Source organism: Aptenodytes patagonicus, chromosome W, assembly GCF_965638725.1.
Source record: "Aptenodytes patagonicus chromosome W, bAptPat1.pri.cur, whole genome shotgun sequence".
Taxonomy (NCBI): domain Eukaryota; kingdom Metazoa; phylum Chordata; class Aves; order Sphenisciformes; family Spheniscidae; genus Aptenodytes; species Aptenodytes patagonicus.
The window spans coordinates 1,637,304-1,654,152 of record NC_134981.1 but is presented as its reverse complement, the minus strand read 5'-3'; the positions used below and the strand labels follow the sequence as shown (position 1 = coordinate 1,654,152).

Genomic DNA, 16,849 nt, shown 5'->3' with positions numbered 1-16,849 from the left:
TCAGCCAGGGGCCCTGCTCCACCCTGGCAGGTACCGAACTGAAGTTACAGCAGAGGGCTGCCGCTCCGGGCTGCCCTTGCACAGCAGCACATCCTCTTTTCTCAGCCCCCGGCTGATGCGGTTTCCCCACTTCATCATCTCCTTTTCTAGCCAGGATGCTGTGGCAGAGCCGGCTTGGAGCCCTGGCTGAGTCCTGAGCCTGGCATCCAGCTCAGCACCCGCCTGCCCCTGGGGAGAGGTAGTGGCACTAAAGAAAACCAGTAGCAGGGGCTTGAGTAACTCTTGTCTTTTCTATAGCCTTTGCCTTCTGTGGCTTTTTACAGACATTTGCAAGAGGAAAGGTATTTGCTTCTCTAAAAAAAAAAAGAAGAAAGAAAAAAAGAGGGGGTTTGGGTGCCTGAAGCATGCTTTTTTTTAAAAAGAGGAGACATAAGGTAAGAACAGGCAATTTGCTGACTGCTCACATGGCTGAGACTGGCAGTAAGTATGATGTAGCAAAAGACATTTTGAGAGCAGCTGCCGTTTCTTTGCTGTCTTGGTAACTTTATAAAAACCGATTGCCTTAACTGTTTTCTGAAGGCTACATCTTATTTAACATTCTGAATGTGTAAAGGGTTGTCATACATACATTTACATTTTAGAGGATTGGATCATGTAAGAAACTCTTAAAAGTTGTGCAAGATGTGATTTTCATACCTGCTCCATAGTGACTCATTGGGACTGTTGCAAGGTAAGAGGTTTTATCTCCTACAACTATTTCAATCCAGGGATATGACTAAAGATTTCAGCCTAAACTTTAAAAAAAAAAAAATCTGGAGCTGTTATTTTAAAACATGTGTTCTTGGCACTATAACTGAAGAAAAGTAGCAAGCGTAAAAATAACCTCAAGTGACTGCTATTTTTATACAGGTGTGAACACTGTAGGAGTTTCAGACCACGCTCTGATCTTACTTACAAAGAAAAGGAGAAAAAAAGTGTTGTAACTGATGTGAAGCTGTAAAAATGAATAGTTTTTTACCTGACTGCTAGGAGGCCTGGCTTGAGGCATCTTTAAAGAGAAAGCCAAATTTTCACAGCTTCTTTCCTGTCTTAATTCTTCTACTTTAAACATAAATTCCCTTCCCCCCCAACTCCCCCCCCCCCCCCAACACCCATATAGGATAAGTTTTGGGGTTTTTTTTCCCAGAGGATGCTGTTGACTTGGGACTGTTCTCTTTGATGCTGGGCAGATCTGTTTCTAATTTATTATTATTTCTGTCTAAACTAGTTAAAGGCAACAGAGGAAATGATTCTTTGCTATGTGCTTTTGTTCCATACGGTTACCTAGTTAAAACATAACTTTAGAAAGTAGGCCCTAAAGTTGTCCATCCTCATCGTGCAATAGGGCTTCATGGACAAACTGTATATTAGAAGAAGCCTGTTGTATCTTACTCAACTTACTTATGGAAGTTAAATGGTTCTTCTTTGGTTTTGTTAAGGTATCTTTCACCTTCCAGATAAACACTAAGCATCCTGTATCAATTACCTTTTAAGTGTTTCCTTCTGTTAATGCTACTGTAAGCATGTTTTACATTTGTCTTCAACAGATCTGTGCTATGCCTAGTGCTATGAGTGTGACTGAAACTATCTTGAACACAAATAGTATTTTTTATTATAGATGCCCCTCGATTGGACCGTGGTGCTTGCTTACCGATGTTAATGTCACTCTGTTGTACCAAAGTACCCGTGGCTTCAAAACATACTGTCAGCTGATTCACTGGTGTCTGGGTTTGTGTAATACAGCTGAGGAATGTATCCTGTGACTCAGTTTCTGCACTGTTATTTTCAGAATAAAAGTACATTTTTAAATCTGGTGTCTCAGCTGGTTTTGGGGGAAGCGGAGGCTTCTCCCTAAGAGATGCAGCATTAGCAACCTGGCAGCTTAGGAAAACAAGTGGAGGACCAGGGAAAGAGAGGCAGGGCTTTTCAGGCTGGCCGAGGGTTGCTCGGGGTGCGTTTGCAAACCTCGCCGTGGGTCAGCACCCAGCCTGCCCCACGGCAGCGCAGCATTGGCACCCTGACTTCAAGTTGAGCTCCGTTTCTCCCGAGAGAGAGGGCTGGGTAAGGACTGACCACTCGCTCCTTGCCCTCACTTGGCAGGGAAACAGTACAATTTACAAAGCTCACTCTCTTAAATGGTGACTAAGTAAGCATAACCCGGCAGGCTGTGTACTGCGCTGCCCGCTCCCGCGGTGCCTGCCGAAACACACAACCTGCCTCACCCCGGTGTTAAGCAGGTGCCAAGCTTTAATTTGCACCTTAACTGAGTTAATCCCCGAGTGACGCCATGTATGAATAATGTATTTAAAGTTAGAGAAGAAAAGGAACAAACTGAAACTTAATACCTTTAAGCTTTATCTAAGGATCAACACTTCCCCCCCCCAAATGCTGCTCTGCCTGCACATCGGGGATTAGAAGACAGACCAGGGACACGGCCGTTCTCGGGTTCCCTCTGTCCCACAGTGCAGAGGTAAACGTGAGTGTGCAAAGCCGCTGTCACTCCCCTGGGGACACTGTTTAGCTCCCGAGGCATGCCCCATCTCTCAAACGGGATTGCTGAGCACCGTAGCACCTCTCCCACTTTAGGGAGGAGAAAACACAGCCCTCACCCCTGCAGCAGCAGGGATTTTGGCCAGAGCAAAGGCTCAGGGAGGAACTTCACGCTCCCGCTGACACGGGCAGAAAACCTACCATTTGCCATGGAAAGTTTTCAGGAAAGCAAGAGCCGGGTTAACCCAGAAAGAGATCCGCTCACTCCTTGCCCGAGGACACTGCAACATTACGGTGCTGCTACGCCTAAAATATGCTGTGCCCGCGGGGTCAAACGCTGGAGGAGACCTGAGCCCCCCTGAAAGGGTAGGGCCACCGCTCCACCTCCACCCTGTGCTCCAACAGCAGGCGGGAAAGCGGCGACTGTAACAACATACCAGGTAGCCAAAGGTTTATTTTATAATCTTACCTAAACGAGAATTGCGATTAAACTGAGTCTCTGCTGCAGTCTGTGTAGGTGGGAGCCCCTTCATGCAGGCAGGTGCCTGCTGCTGCCTGCACCAGGGCGGGTGCAGAGCTGGTCCGGCGATGCAGCGTCCCCCAGGTATGGCCAGGGCCGCCTTTGCCGTCTGGGCTGTGCGGGCATTCATGAGCTCACCGCCTCTCTTGTCAGCTCTCACCGTGCTTCCAGGTTTATTCTTTCAAGTGCAGCTCTGCAGCACTGCTTCTGCACCACGTGTCGTAGAGAGGCAGCACGTGCTGAAGGTGCTTTGCAGTAACAAGGAGGCCGTAGGAGTTACAGGTTGCAACACACAGGAAAAAGTCCTTCTGGCAAAGGTAGGAGACAAACATCCAGTCGTTCCTTTAGCTCTCTTGCTTCCTTAGCCTGGTGAGCATCAGGTAAGGGGATGCTCTAAAATCTCGTGGGGCGCTGCAGAGTGAAGCACAAGAAGGTAGAGACCACTCAGACACCCTCACCTGCCCAAGCCAGGCTTAAACCCACCACAACCATCTATTAAATAAGTCAGAGGTTTGTAACTATGGCCCTGGATATGGAGAAGCTGACTTCAAAGGCCCGTTCAGCTAACTGAGAGCAGAAACTTGCATCCAGATCTGCTACAGCAAAGGGCTGTATCCCCCAGAAAAGGCTCCCATTTAGTCTTGAACGGATGTACAAGGTTCTGCAGATGCCCTTGGTTGATGTGCTGAGCGTGCCCCAGCTAAGCTGGACGGCTGCGTGGGAGTCAGTACTCGGGGTACCACCATCACACCATCAGCTACTATGTTTGAAGCGGAGCTTGTGTTTTTCCTCCCCTTTACAAGGAAGATAATCTCTGCAGGATGAAATTTGGTTGCTCCCAGCAAGGCCTGACTCAGCTCACTCAAAGCCCTGCAGGGACACCAGAGGTAGCCTGTGAGAAGGGTGGGCTCAGCCATTCCTGTGCCCCGTGGTACCTCCTGAGGTGCTTACTCTGTCCAGACAGCTTTTGAAACTTTAGTCTTGGACTGGCCAGACCAGAACTCCACTCTGTCTTTCAGTTCTTTATTCTGCAAGGAAAAAGTAAAACAAACCCCTCTCAGCGTAACGTAGCAGACGAGAGACAAGCCTGGATGCCAGCTAGGCCCTGCTGCTCCTCCCGAAAGGTTTTTAGGGGGCTTGAGGGGATTCTTTGTGTTTGGGTTGGTTTTTTTTTTTTTTAAATGAAGTGAAAGATGCAGTGCAAAGAAACACCCCCCCAAACAGTGTCATACTGACAGAAGCCCAGCAGTGTCAAGGACCTCCTGATCGTAGAGAACTACTTTTGCTCTCTCCCTTCAATATACCTTTTTACTTTCCGACCTTACCTGCGCTTCCAGTGCAGTCAGCTTCTCTGTCAGGTTTTCTATTTTTTTATCTTGGCTTCTGAGTTCGTTGTTCAGTTCCTCTGCCTGAGAGTTAGGAAATAAAGTTTGTAAGAGATTTGAAACCTCAATACATCAAGAACATCTCTGTGTCAAACAAAACCATGGAGTTAAACGTCTCACCGTACCAAGGGAATTGCAGACCATTCAACTCCCTAGTCTTTTACCATAGAAGAACTCAAACTAATTGATTAAACGATTTATAAAACAATTTCTCAACACACGGTGTCGCGTTTTCCTTAGGATAACAAGTCTACCTCTTGTTGGCACATGTACAGAAACCTGATTACGAAAGCTAATTAGTGCAGGGCCTTGCCTTAGCTGGATGGGAAAAGGCAAGCACATGTTCTGCGAGGGGAGTACAGCGGGTGTTCATACATACAAAAGCAGTCGGTAAGTGAAACAGCTCAGGTTTTATCGTGACTTTAGGAAGCAGGCTGATTGGTTTGGATTTTGTTGTAGTCTTTTTAGGATGTCGGCCTGTTGGCTTTGCTCATGGGAGCAGCTTCACTGACTTCATGTGACACCAGCTGCAGGGTGGGCGCCTCAGGCAGAGCATCCCTGGGTCAGCCAGGTCCCCCCCCCCGAGAGCACGGCATGGAGCGGGGAGCCAGGTCACCCCCAGGAACGCTCTAGGAAAACTCGGGGGTCTGCCTGAAATCGCTGACTCCACCACAATAATCCCATTTTTACAGTGATGCCATTTCCATCTTAACATTGAAATGCGTATGGATGTCTGAATGGGGGGTGCACAAAACCAGGCACAGCGTGGCCAGCAAGCTGCTTGTCCCCAGAACACGTGCTTAAGACAAGAGCCCCGAGCCCAGCATCTCCCCTTTCTCTTCCCAGCGGCTGAAGACCTGCCCGGTGGGACAGCCGCACCAGCCTGACCTCCTGTATCACGCCGCGCAGGCCGTGGTGCTGTGCCCGGATCACGCACTGCAGGTGGCAGATCTGCTCCTGCAGGGTGGAAATCTGCCTCTGGAGATCCAGGCACCTGCGGGCGAGAGCAGAAGCACCCCGGGTTCAATCCCCAGGGATCACTGACCCACCCAGCCGCTTTCCCACCCCGGGGTCAGCTCAAGAGCTTGTTGCTAGCAAGGATGTTCCTGAGGATACATGGCTGTAATTCATACAGAACTACATATATAAAGGGTTCTTTATTGAGCAGGACAAATAAAACCATAGTTGGAGACATATTTTGCCTGGTAGGACCACCCTTACTAGCTGTTGATAAGTAAATTCATAAATAATGAAGGCTTTTGCCTTACCTACTGCATGCACAACGTCACCAAAGCAGCATCGACTCCACGCAAGAATTGGGAAAGGGAAGTAATTAGTGCATGCAAGGCGGAAGGACAAGTACGAGGAATTCGAGTAGAATCAACATCTGTCTTGGCTTCTTCAAGCAATCACGGTAAATCAGGTTTTGAACCAGTTGCTTTTGTCTTGAATAATTTTACTACCAGAAGGAACTTGAGCAACTGATTGTCTGGTACTCTACATGAAATAATCCCCCAGAAAGACAGACAGACACTTTATCGCATGCATTTAATCACCGTTTGCTGTCTTCATTCCTTGACATCATCTGTTGAAGCATCTTTTCAAACGACATTTTCTTCTCTATCAGAGTTTTCTTTTCCTAAGGAAACAATTCAAGTTATATAAAAACTATATGACATTTCCTGTCATTCAGTTAGCAAGAGAAGTTTGGCTGTACCTTCAACGGTTCCACTCAGTGTCTGAAAACGGACAGAATTCAGCAATAACCACCCACATCAACCTGCGCCAACATCAGCTGGAGATACAAACCAGTCCAACCTCTCTGAATCGAATCCGGAAGGGATGACAGTACCGATTTACCACAAGAAAAGTCCAAACTCTCTTAAAATAGCAGTTCTCTCCTTTACTTAATTAGCAAAATCCTTCGGTCTTGTGAGAGTCCGTGCTCAGCGGCCACGGGATTCTGCGTTACTGCTACATCCACCTCTCAAAACCTTGTCCACAGAGGGAAAAATCTGAACAAAACTGATACCAAAACTCTTAGTATCAGAAGGATTACCTGCATGTGATGGGGGTGGGAATACACTCATTGACCCCATGTTTACAGTAATCCCAGGACAGGAAAAACTTAGTTTTAGAATGGCACTTCTCCGGGAGTAATTCCCACTGCTACTGAGTGCGTACATCAGAAAAACGATGCAAGGTGCCGTTGCTTCTTCCAACACAACTACCACCACCAAAGAAAATTCACAATAAAGGAGAAGAAATTTTCGGCAAGTTTCTGCGCACGCCGTCGCCGGATTGCTACAGCAGTCACTTGCCTGCCCAGGATTTCGGATACTTACAGTGGCACTTTCCTGAGTTAAGAAGGAGCAGTTTTTAGTGCTAGCATGGCTACGTTTTAATTTCAAATGCTAGAAGTACGCCGATGGGGGAAGGTGAAAGAGCAACTATTCAGGAGTAGAAATCATTAATAGCTACAAATTAAGACTTCTCCGTGATGCTCTACAGTTTTTAAGCATGTTCTGAAATAACTGAAAGAGGGACCTCAAATTGCACCTTTTATTTATAGTTACAGCTAAAGGTTCTCTATTTGGTGTAACATGGCAGAAGCCTTTTTAGTCCCAACTCTAACAGCTAGCATGCCCCAAACCCTGAAAGCAATTAACTACCCTTTCCAAGCGCCAGCACTCCCAGGGCAGGTTCCTCACCTGCGCTGACGCCCAGTGCTAGGACGGACGGACGCGAGGAGTGGGTGGACATACCTCCTCCATCCTTTGCACGCGCTTCTCCATCTCTGCGATGCGGGTACATTTTCCCCTGACGTCTTCAGCAAGGTGGCTGCCGTTTTCTGAGCTTTGCTGGAGCTTCTCTTCTTGTTGTAGATTGAAGGCCTGGGACCAAGAAGGGCATTAATGCGGGCGTGCAGGGAGCTGGTGAACGCAGCAGACAGACAGAGATGGGGCTCAAGGAATTTTGAGCCAACTCTACCAACCCGATTCCAAGAATCAGGAATAAAACCAAAATAATTTTTCTTTTTAATTTTCCTATTTAACTACCCTCTGCACTAGCAGAAGGGACTCAGTAGCTCTTAGGACAAAGTTTGCAGCACAGAGAGCCGGAGCCCACGTAAACATTTTGATAGCTAACAGGATGGTCATGCCCACACGTGGGAGAGATTTGTACCTGTATTTGCTTCTTCTCATTCTCATGACTTTTTTTCAGTTCTTCTGACCGAGTCTGGTAATTCTCATACAGTTTCTGGGAGGCAGATCTGAGAGCCTGTACACCCGCTTCTCTCGTGGCTTCCAGCTAGGAAGAGTAATTGTACAACACGTATATACAGCGCTTTAAAAACGTGATGTTATAATCGCATGCCAAAAAATAAGCCCTCTATACAAGATCAAATTTCAGCATTTACCCTTGTCAAAAAAAAAAGAAAGGAATCCTAAACACCTGCGGGCAATATCTGACAGGCCTTTTGGTTTCCAAATAAAGGCGGATGTAATTCAGTATTGAGCCATCCCCCCGTGACAAACAGAGGCTGATGGTTTAAAAGGAGAGATGCACTTCCAACTGCTTGTGAGTACATCTGCTGCCAACTACCAACAGAGCTGACTGGGCTGTCTCACTAGCCACAAGTGGGATGTGTCCCCAGAAGTGGATTTCGACATGACTTTTGTTGCCTGCTGGAATGCAAGAGTTTGCAGCAGGTGGGAAGCGAAACAGAGTCTGCCCCTTCCCCGAAGGAAAGGCCGCGGCGCAGGATCGCTGAGCAGGCACCGTGCTGCAGCAGCCGGGACCCAACTCTGACTAACTGGGCTGCAAGGCACACATATTTGTCTGAAACCTTAAAAAAAAACAACCCCGAACGCACCTTGATCTTCAGCACTTGGTTTTCCCTGCTCACCAGCAGCAGCTGCTCTTCTGTTTCCTTCATCGTCCTTGCAACGGGACTGCAGCTCCAGCTCCAGCCGCTGTTCTGTGACCCCACTTTAGTGCCCAAGACTTCAGGAAGCTGCTAAAGGAAAGGCACATGGAAATTATTTTTAAAATAACAGAGAAACAGCTTGAGCAATCAATCTGACTCCAAAAGACCTGGCTCCTTATAAACACCCCTCTCTGGCTCGCGCAGGGAGCGCGGGGCAGACGACAGGCAGCTCTCCGGAGAGCCGGGTCCGAGCTGCTCACGGGGCAGCAGCCAGCGCAGCTCCTTCACCTCCACGAATTAACTGAAATTAAAATGTTCTGCTTGTTCAGCTCTCCAGGGCTTTACACTGGAAAGCATTTGCACGTCGATTCTGATAAATAGCTCTCTTCCACTCTCTACAGTGTTATTCCACAGGTAAAAGATTAATTAGCTTTTAGAGCATTGCAGCAGATGTTGCATTGTAGGTGAGGCTGCATAAATGCATGTGAGTAAACGTTGTCCAACGCTTCCCATTACAAGAGCTACTTCTTACTCCCGCATATTTTAACTGTTTGGACACAACACTTCCAAACCTGTTTGCTTCCTAGGGGCTGCCTCTTTGCTCAAAACCACTTGCCTAAAGTGGTTTTAAGTTGCTTAAACCACTTTTTTCCCCTACAGGTGTTCACAAATGCGTGCTCAGTGCTTGTCTCCTGTCTCTCTTGAGAGCTGGTACGTGCAAGGAACACGACCTGCAATCGGTCAGATTTATGCCAGAACGCACCGGCATTTATACGGCCTTTCTTATGTTACGCCAAGTTCATTTGTTAAAAATAAACTACTACAAACAAAGGGCAGTCTGTACTTTTTAAAGGGTTTAAACCATAAATCACTTTCTTATCACCACAGAGGCTTTTCTTCAACCTCATTCCTCAACTGAACAGAGAAAGGAGTAAGCATTTTTTAAAAAGAACTTTTTGTGATCAATTATTTCTTAATTAGCCATGTTTCAGCCCACTGATCCTTCCTCTCCCTCATTCCACAGTGCTCTCCTGGGCTCAGCTGGGATGCAGAAAAACTGCCTTTGCATATTATCATCACCATGCTCTGCTGCTTAGAGCAAAGAAATAAGATATCAGATCTACTAGGCTGAGTCTCACTGCTCACAAGATCTCTTGGGGGGGGGCGGCAGGGGGAGAAGCACGTCCTATCTATTCATGGTGGTGTCAGCATCAGGCAGCGCACCGCTTCCCAGGCCCTTCGTGACTTGGTGTCACCACCACAGAATATAATTTTTTTCTCGGTATTTGCTTCATGTAAACGATTTTGGATTATGAGATGCTTAAGAATTCATCACAAAATTTTTGAAGTTACAGCACTGTTCTGCAACTTCATAAATTTGATTGTAAAGGGAATGAAGGAATCTTATTTAACTTAAATCAAAAGTTTGAGGTCTCCTCTTCTGTCATTGCACACATTAAAGGCATTCATTAAACTCCGTTCTTCCTGCATTTCCTCTGGCATTCAGGAAAGGAACAACTCAAGACTCTTTCACACGTCTCAGAACTACTGTACGCTGTGCTCTCCAAGGCGCTCTCGGTTTTGCTGACTGACACCTCCAGGATCCGTCTGTCCCACGGGTCATCCTCCGCCTCCCGAGGTGCTGGTCCTCCAGGTACCCCAGACCAATACTTCTGCTTCAGATAAGGCTGCTCGCTGCTCCAGAGCTTCCTCGTCTCTTCCAGGGACCATGCCCAGCCGTACAACTCAGCTCAGCACTGATGCTATAGAGCAAACAGCTTCGAATAAACACTTGCAGGTATATTAGTACGTACCACCAGCACGATGTTCAAACTGTCCAGCAGCTTGAACAGCAGCTTTAGATACATGTATTTTTTTTATGCATCATATCTCACATTATTGTTTTGAAAGTATAATTCATCCGTCCTGCAGTTTCTAACTGCTTAGTCACCGTCTTTGTATGCATAGCAAGCAAAGAAGCTCCAACCGCGTGTTCATTCATGCTCTCTTCCATCTTCCCGTCTTTTTCCACAGGACAGCAAATTTTTGATAAACCTCTGACGGACCCAGGACAATCATTAGCCCAATATCAATCTGCTTATCAGCCACACTATCAGACACCCTTTCACTTCAGCTGCAAAGCTGGGACTTCACGCTGTGGACATGCTTATCTCCGCCGCAGCTCACAGACGTTCCCTAGTGCTGTACTGCTGACCACGGTCAGGCTCCCGCGTCCTTCTCCTCGCATCTCCCAGCAAACAGCCCCAGCTCTGCCGCTGGAGAGCGGTGACTTCGGGTGGGGACACGCACTTAAGTGTCTCTTGCAACAGTCCCAAATGCGGGGTGGAAAAACCTCACCAGTTTTAAAGTGGTTTAACTCAACCTAAGACAGAGCATGCTATAATTAAGTCACTACTGGGGAGTAAATAGCATTTCTAGAATCGATGTGTAAATCAAAAGGTTTTCCAAGTGCGTATTGCCAGGCAGGTCAGAATTTTCTCTTTCAGTGGTTATTAGTTTCACTCACCGTGTTTCCTGCTGAAGCAAAGAAAGGAACAGAACAGCGACAACTGCAGAAATACCTTTTTCACATATTCAGCTTCCTCAGTGATTTGGGCACAAGAGGACCCATAAAGGACGTAGTTTCCCTCCGAGCCGTGGTCTTCTTGTGTTATTTGCTCAGTGAGTAGCAGGGTAGTCATCACTATACGTGCGTTTCTCTGTTCTGTGCAAGCGAGAGAAGAGAGGGGCTTGTTTCATTACGCAAGGATGGAGAATAATTCCATTATTCCATCCCATTTGATTCCATTTCAGCTTTAGGGACATGCTGGAGCCAGGCAGGCATTGCAAGCTTAAAGCATCAAACATTAAGGACCACTTCAAAAAAAAAAAAAAATGCAGACACCTGATTTTTTTTTTTTTTTTTAGCGGATAGGGAGAGAGATATATTCACACATTATTTTCCCTGAAGATTTCAATGACTTTTTACTAGCAACCTACACCCCAATCCTGTATTATTTCAGAAACACGTGGCCAGAGATCCCAGGCAGAAAATAAGTGAGTAACTCACACATGCATGCAGTTTAACTAAGAACAAAACAAAACTCTTGCCATCCATCTGCGAAGTTTATAAGCCAAACCCAATTACACTGCGCACGGCAATCCCACTGCCTTCAGGGGATTCAGTCCACACTGGGCTCCACGTTCCCAACGACTACGCCAGAGCAGAACTGGTTTTAATCAGGTTCAGGAGGATTACCCCCGTCCTGCTTAGCTGCAAGGAGCAGCACAAAGCTTGAATGATATCATAACTCTCAGGAAAGAAGAAACTACCTGGGGGGAACAGATGGGAGACAAGAGAGAGGGCTCTTTCTCCCCATATCACACGGAGAATAAAGTCTCGAGCACCTTCATTACGTTTGTGCTGTACAATGGTGACATCCAGTGTCAGCTGCATTGCTCTGAAGTGAGCGTCTGTATCTCAAGACACCCGTTTCCAGCCCTATCCCAGGTAGTCAGCGAGCTCCCAGCTGCACGTCAGACAAGCTCATTTCTAATGAGCACATTTGAAGGATCTGGAACCAATTAAGGTTAGCACAGAGCAACAATAAAGCCACTTACAGAGCACGGAGGGTGTGGACGGGCTCACAGTGGAAAAGGCAAAAAGTGGTTGTGCTTTACAAAGCTTACAGATAACTTACAACAATATCTCATTTAAAAATGCGTTTATTTTAAAACACTTAAGTTCAAGGTCTTGGGGTTCCTGCAGTTTAGCTCAGTAACAGCAGTCCTGCCTGCACAGTACCAATGCTGCAGGCCAAACCCTTCTGTTCGTTGAGTCATCCCAACATGAAGTATTGCAGCACTACCAGGAAGATCACTCAGGCTAGCGCATTTCTTAACTAGCTCATTTTCTAATAAAATATAATTAGGCAACTTGACACATTTATTGCTGTGATGGCGGAGGAATGCCATTCCCACAGAGAGCCGCACGGAGCTGGTTTGCATAACTGCCCAGGTGGATCCGCAGCAGCTCGCCCACACCAGAGACATCTCCATATACCATTACCTTGTGTCCCAGGCAGCCAGCAACAGAAGGCTAAATTAGAAATTAACTATAAATAAGCGTAAAGAAATTTAACACATGAGCTTTAAGTGCCCCAGGGCTGCTACTTAGGACTCCAATTCTTGGGTGATTTACAAATTCAAAGTGCAATAAAATAAAAACTTTTATTGCTTTCCTTTTTACTCTTTTCCACCTTCTAAAAGTCAGGAGCATCAGCAGATGCCGCATCCCTGGCCATCACCGAGCTGGTCTGTTCTGGACACGGGAGAGGGGAGGAAAATCAGGTTGCGCAGGAGCGAGCTACCTTTCCTACCATAGCTTCTACCTGAATAGCAAAGAGGAGCTGGATATCCAGACACAACCCTCGAGGGCTTTGACCTCAAGCAAAAAAAATCAATCACTCCAAATGTCATCCCCTGATTTCACAGTCCCACAGTTTACCCAGGCTGGACGATAAAGCAGAAATCCCAGGCGCCTACAGCCGCGGCACAGAAGAGGTTTTTCACGGGTAGAGGATGGTTCCCACCAACACTACAAGGGGTTAAACAAAGTTTGTTCTGTCTTGCTGGCTGCTGTTTTCCCTCCTGCCTGCAATCCAGCAGCTACTGAGTCACCGGACACAAAGGCAACCCAGGATCAACTCTCCCTTCAGCCTTTGCTAATTCAGGCTGAAACCTCCGTTCGCCCCCAGGGGCTAAGTCCTGGAATGGAAATGTTTTTCAGCTCTGAAGCAGTTGAGCCAGGAGAAGTGAGTGATAACAGGCACAAGCTCTCTAACTTGACCTGAGGGCCCTGGGCTGGGAGGCAGAAGTCCTCGGGAGGGTCCTCCTTCCCCAGCTGGGCAACCACCAGCAGCAGAGCAGCAGCCTGCAGGGCTGCACGGCCTGACCTCGACACCCCTCCCGGCACCTCTGTCCTCGTGGCAAGGGGAGGTGGCAGCAGAACCAGCACACCAAAGCTGCCCGCGCCACCCCAGAGCTCAGCACCCCCCACCGCCCTGCCTCCCCGGCTAGCCCGTAAGGGGATGCTCAGCGGGTGTCCCTAAAACACCCTACCGAAAGAGCAGCGATGGGGGAAGTACCACGACCGCCTGCAGCACGCAAACACTCCCGCCGTTTCGGAAGCAAGTGTGAAAAGAAGTGACTATTCATAGACTTTCCTTGCTAGAAGGCACAATTTCAGAGGCTTCGCGTTTGCAGAAAAATCCCGCTGCCACCCTTTATAAACAGTCACCTTTCGGTGACCCATCAAGCACGCGAGATTTTCTTTGCCAGGCCTGAGACTGTCAACACAGGTGTGACAAACAAGTTATATTTTTATGACTATAAAAGCATGTCTTTGTGCTTTGGCTTATGATGGGTTGCTTGCTCTAAAGCTCATGCAAGAGAGAATCCAGGACACACCAAGCAGGAAAGCACCACCCTCGCCTATATAAGGAACACGCCAAATTCTTCAGAATAATGTTATTTTGAGTAACCTTCAATACAAAATAGCATTTATATTATTACACTCTTGGCCAGAAAGAGGTGCAGCTCCTTGGCCACCTTGGTGATAGGTTTTGCCCAGGCCAAAAAGAGCGACAGGCCAAAGGTGACGCAGAGAACGCGGATCCCCGGGTGCGTGGGCTGCACGTGCCGCAGGCGTCTGAGCCTGCTGAACGGCAAGGCAGGGGACCGCGAGGCTTGTCACAGCCAGGGCGGGCTGGCAGCTAAGGGGGACACTTGAGAATTTCAAGGGACCAAAGGCAGCTCACCTGCAATCACGACAGCCGGGTATTTACCATAAACCTCTTCTCAGGCTGGGTAGTGGGACTAGCTATGGAACGAAGGCAGGGCTGGACTGGAGTCGCTCAAATTGAAATTAATCCATTTAATTGCAATTACGGGGAATAGTCAGATAAAGTAATTCCACGTCAGTCTCCAGCTGAGCATTGTAACTCAAACGCAAGGTTTCTGCATATTTTTTTTCCTATGCACGCTCCAGGAACAGCCAGGTAAATAAATACCACGCTTCTTCCACAGCTGAACAGGAGTTTATACAACATTCATTCACCTTTTAATGTTTGGTGCCTGGGCACATCCACAGAAAGGAGTTATTGTTACTGTTGTTCTCACAAGTGTTTGAGAAACGGTTTTTATGAATACATGAATGTACATGTAAACACGACCGTCTCTCCTCAGGCAAATGTACCTTTTTTATATTCTCCCACCGCACAGAAGCGCTTCTGCAGACAACAGAGGGAGAGGGAGAAGATCAGATAACCGGTGACTAACAGCACAACACACAATTAAGCGCGAGAAGTCAGCGGGGACACTTTGCAAACAACCCACAGACTTTTGGCCACGAGACATTCGTTCATCCAAACGGCATTAGCTATGAAGAATAATTCGGTTTGGGCTCTACGCAGACTCACTAACAAAGGCAGGGATACAGGAAAGAAAAAAATGGGTTATGCTTTATTAAAAGCAAGTGGTGGTAGGCGCGAAAGGGACCGCCGGGGGAGTGGGACTCGCCCGGGCTTGGTTTCTTGGGGCGTGCTAATTTGGGGGAAATGCTGAGAAAGCCCCTACGGTCACGCTGAGCTGAGACCCAGCAGCTCACTCCCGAAGCTGGGGACGGGACCCGGCCCCTAACAGCCCCTAGCGCGGCAGCGGGGTCGGGGGAAGGGGCTCTTCGGATGCCACCGGCGGAGGGGGAAGAAGGGATGCCGGGGCCCCCCGGGGAAGGACGACCTGCCCCCGGGGCCCCGCGGGGAACGACGACCTGCCCCCCGGGGAAGGACGACCTGCCCCCGGGGCCCCACGCAGCCGCAGCCGAGACTCACCTTCGGAGGGAGCGGACATGCTACCTGCCGGCGCCGCTCCGGGCAGCCCCCGCACGGAGACCCGCGCCGGGGCCGGGGCCGGTGCTCGGCGGCCCCGGGCCCCGCCCTGAGCCCCGCCCCGCCCCGCCCTCACCTGCGGGCCGGCCCCGCCCGAGGGCAAAGGCCGGCGGTAACGGCTGCGGGGCGGCAGCCGCCTCCCCGCCGCCCCTGGGGGTGCCCCCGGCGCGCCCCGCCGTGCCTCGGGTGGGTTGGCCCGGGCCCCGGCCGCGGGGAGCCAGCCGCCAGCCTCGGCCCGAAGCACCGCTGCCGGGGCACCTCCGAGCCGCGGGGTACGGGGGGGCCATTTCGGCGGGAAAGGACCTTTTATGGTCTTTGAGCCCAACCGCAGACCTCAGGCTGCCGAGTCCACCGCTAAACCGTGTCCCCAGGCGCGAGCGCGCGCACGTCGCTGCGAGTGGATGCAGCGAGCGGTGCCTGGACGGGGCTCTTCCCTCTTGGATGTGCCATCAAACTTCTCTTTTCCTACACGGGCAACAACGGACGGGGAAAAAGGAGGTGTCCCATCCAGCCGGGGTGATTAATAATACCTCTTAGTACTAACGAGGCAGAAGAAAACTGGAAGGAAGCGAGAAAATATGATAAATACAGATAAAAGCGAGGCACAGGAAAGCAGGTATCTTGAAGGAAAGAGGAACATCTGGAAGAAGAGGGCTTTAAAGAAAGGTTTTGGTGGAAATACGGCTGAGAAAGCCACAAACATACCGGGAAACAGGCTAAAGGGGGAGAAGATAAAATGGAGAATGGGAAGATAAAAGTGTGTAATAAACCCTTTTACAAACAGGAAAGTCTTGATCAGCAAGTTCAGTCTTCCAAGATCTGTATCACTCCCTATCACATAACACCCATAAATATATCAAGTTGCACTCAGTTTTCTTTTTCCAGCAACGTTTTGAATCTGAGGGTGCTTTTGCCCAGGGCAGGCAGGGGAGGCCCAGGTGCTGCACACCCGTACGTGCCCTGCCGTACGTGCCCTGCCGTACGTGCCCGCGGGGCCAGGGGACCCGAACCCTCCTGCTGTGCACACACCGCACCTCCACGGGGCAAAGGCCCGTTTCTGAGCGAGGTCGCCGCGATGCTTCCAGGTGCCCTGTGGGAGCCCTCTGTCTTAACAACAGGTTTCTGTTGGAGTCTAAGAGGATTTTCTGATTAAGTAGAAGCGGGGAAAAAAAAATTGCTGCTTTTTTCCTTCTGCCTGGGACTTGCCACCCCTTTCTCGCCTCCCCTCAGAAGCGAAGAGCCTCGAGGGCAAAGTTGGGCCCTGTTCCCAGCCCTGGCTGCGGAACAAACACAAGAACGGCAGGGCCCGGCTCCAAGGTCGGCTCCGACGGAGCGAAGGGCGAGTGCTGCCAGCCACCGGACAGGTCCCCGCCTTGCCTACCCACTCCTGCCCTGTGTTACTACTGACTCCTGGGCTGTTTCTTCCCTAGCAATGGAAGCTCTTAAATCTCTAAAATGGGGGGCCCAAGAGGTGGCTTTTCTTGTTTTCAGACCAATTTAAATAGCTAACCGTTGATGGTTAATCTCTAGCACATTC

At 49.0% G+C, this 16,849-nt stretch overlaps 1 protein-coding gene across 6 annotated transcripts; it reads right to left on the bottom strand.

Annotated features, from left to right (window-relative positions):
- Positions 1-2,965: 2,965 nt before the first annotated feature.
- On the bottom strand, positions 2,966-15,333 carry LOC143172071 (coiled-coil domain-containing protein 68-like). Of its 6 annotated transcripts, XM_076361308.1 has the most exons (11): positions 15,256-15,313; positions 14,484-14,655; positions 10,948-11,090; positions 8,312-8,455; positions 7,621-7,746; positions 7,200-7,328; positions 5,991-6,073; positions 5,323-5,428; positions 4,375-4,458; positions 4,001-4,077; positions 2,966-3,460 (listed from the first exon to the last, which is right to left on the bottom strand). In XM_076361308.1, the coding sequence occupies exons 3-11, from the start codon at positions 11,065-11,067 to the stop codon at positions 3,394-3,396; spliced, it is 936 nt and encodes a 311-aa protein (XP_076217423.1). In that variant the 5' UTR covers positions 11,068-11,090; positions 14,484-14,655; positions 15,256-15,313; the 3' UTR covers positions 2,966-3,393. The 6 variants fall into 6 exon arrangements, with proteins under 6 accessions (XP_076217423.1, XP_076217421.1, XP_076217422.1 ...); XM_076361306.1 differs by lacking the exon at positions 14,484-14,655 and having other exon boundaries at positions 15,256-15,333; XM_076361307.1 differs by lacking the exon at positions 14,484-14,655 and having other exon boundaries at positions 8,312-8,452; positions 15,256-15,333.
- Positions 15,334-16,849: the final 1,516 nt, after the last annotated feature.

Excerpts from the sequence above, each read along its gene's own strand:
- LOC143172071 (XM_076361306.1), bottom strand. Across the intron at positions 4,459-5,322 it reads TGCGCGGCGTGATACAGGAG|GCAGAGGAACTGAACAACGA; the intron begins GTCAGGCTGGTG and ends CCTAACTCTCAG. Across the intron at positions 3,461-4,000 it reads TCAAAAGCTGTCTGGACAGA|CGCCCCACGAGATTTTAGAG; the intron begins GTAAGCACCTCA and ends TTCACTCTGCAG.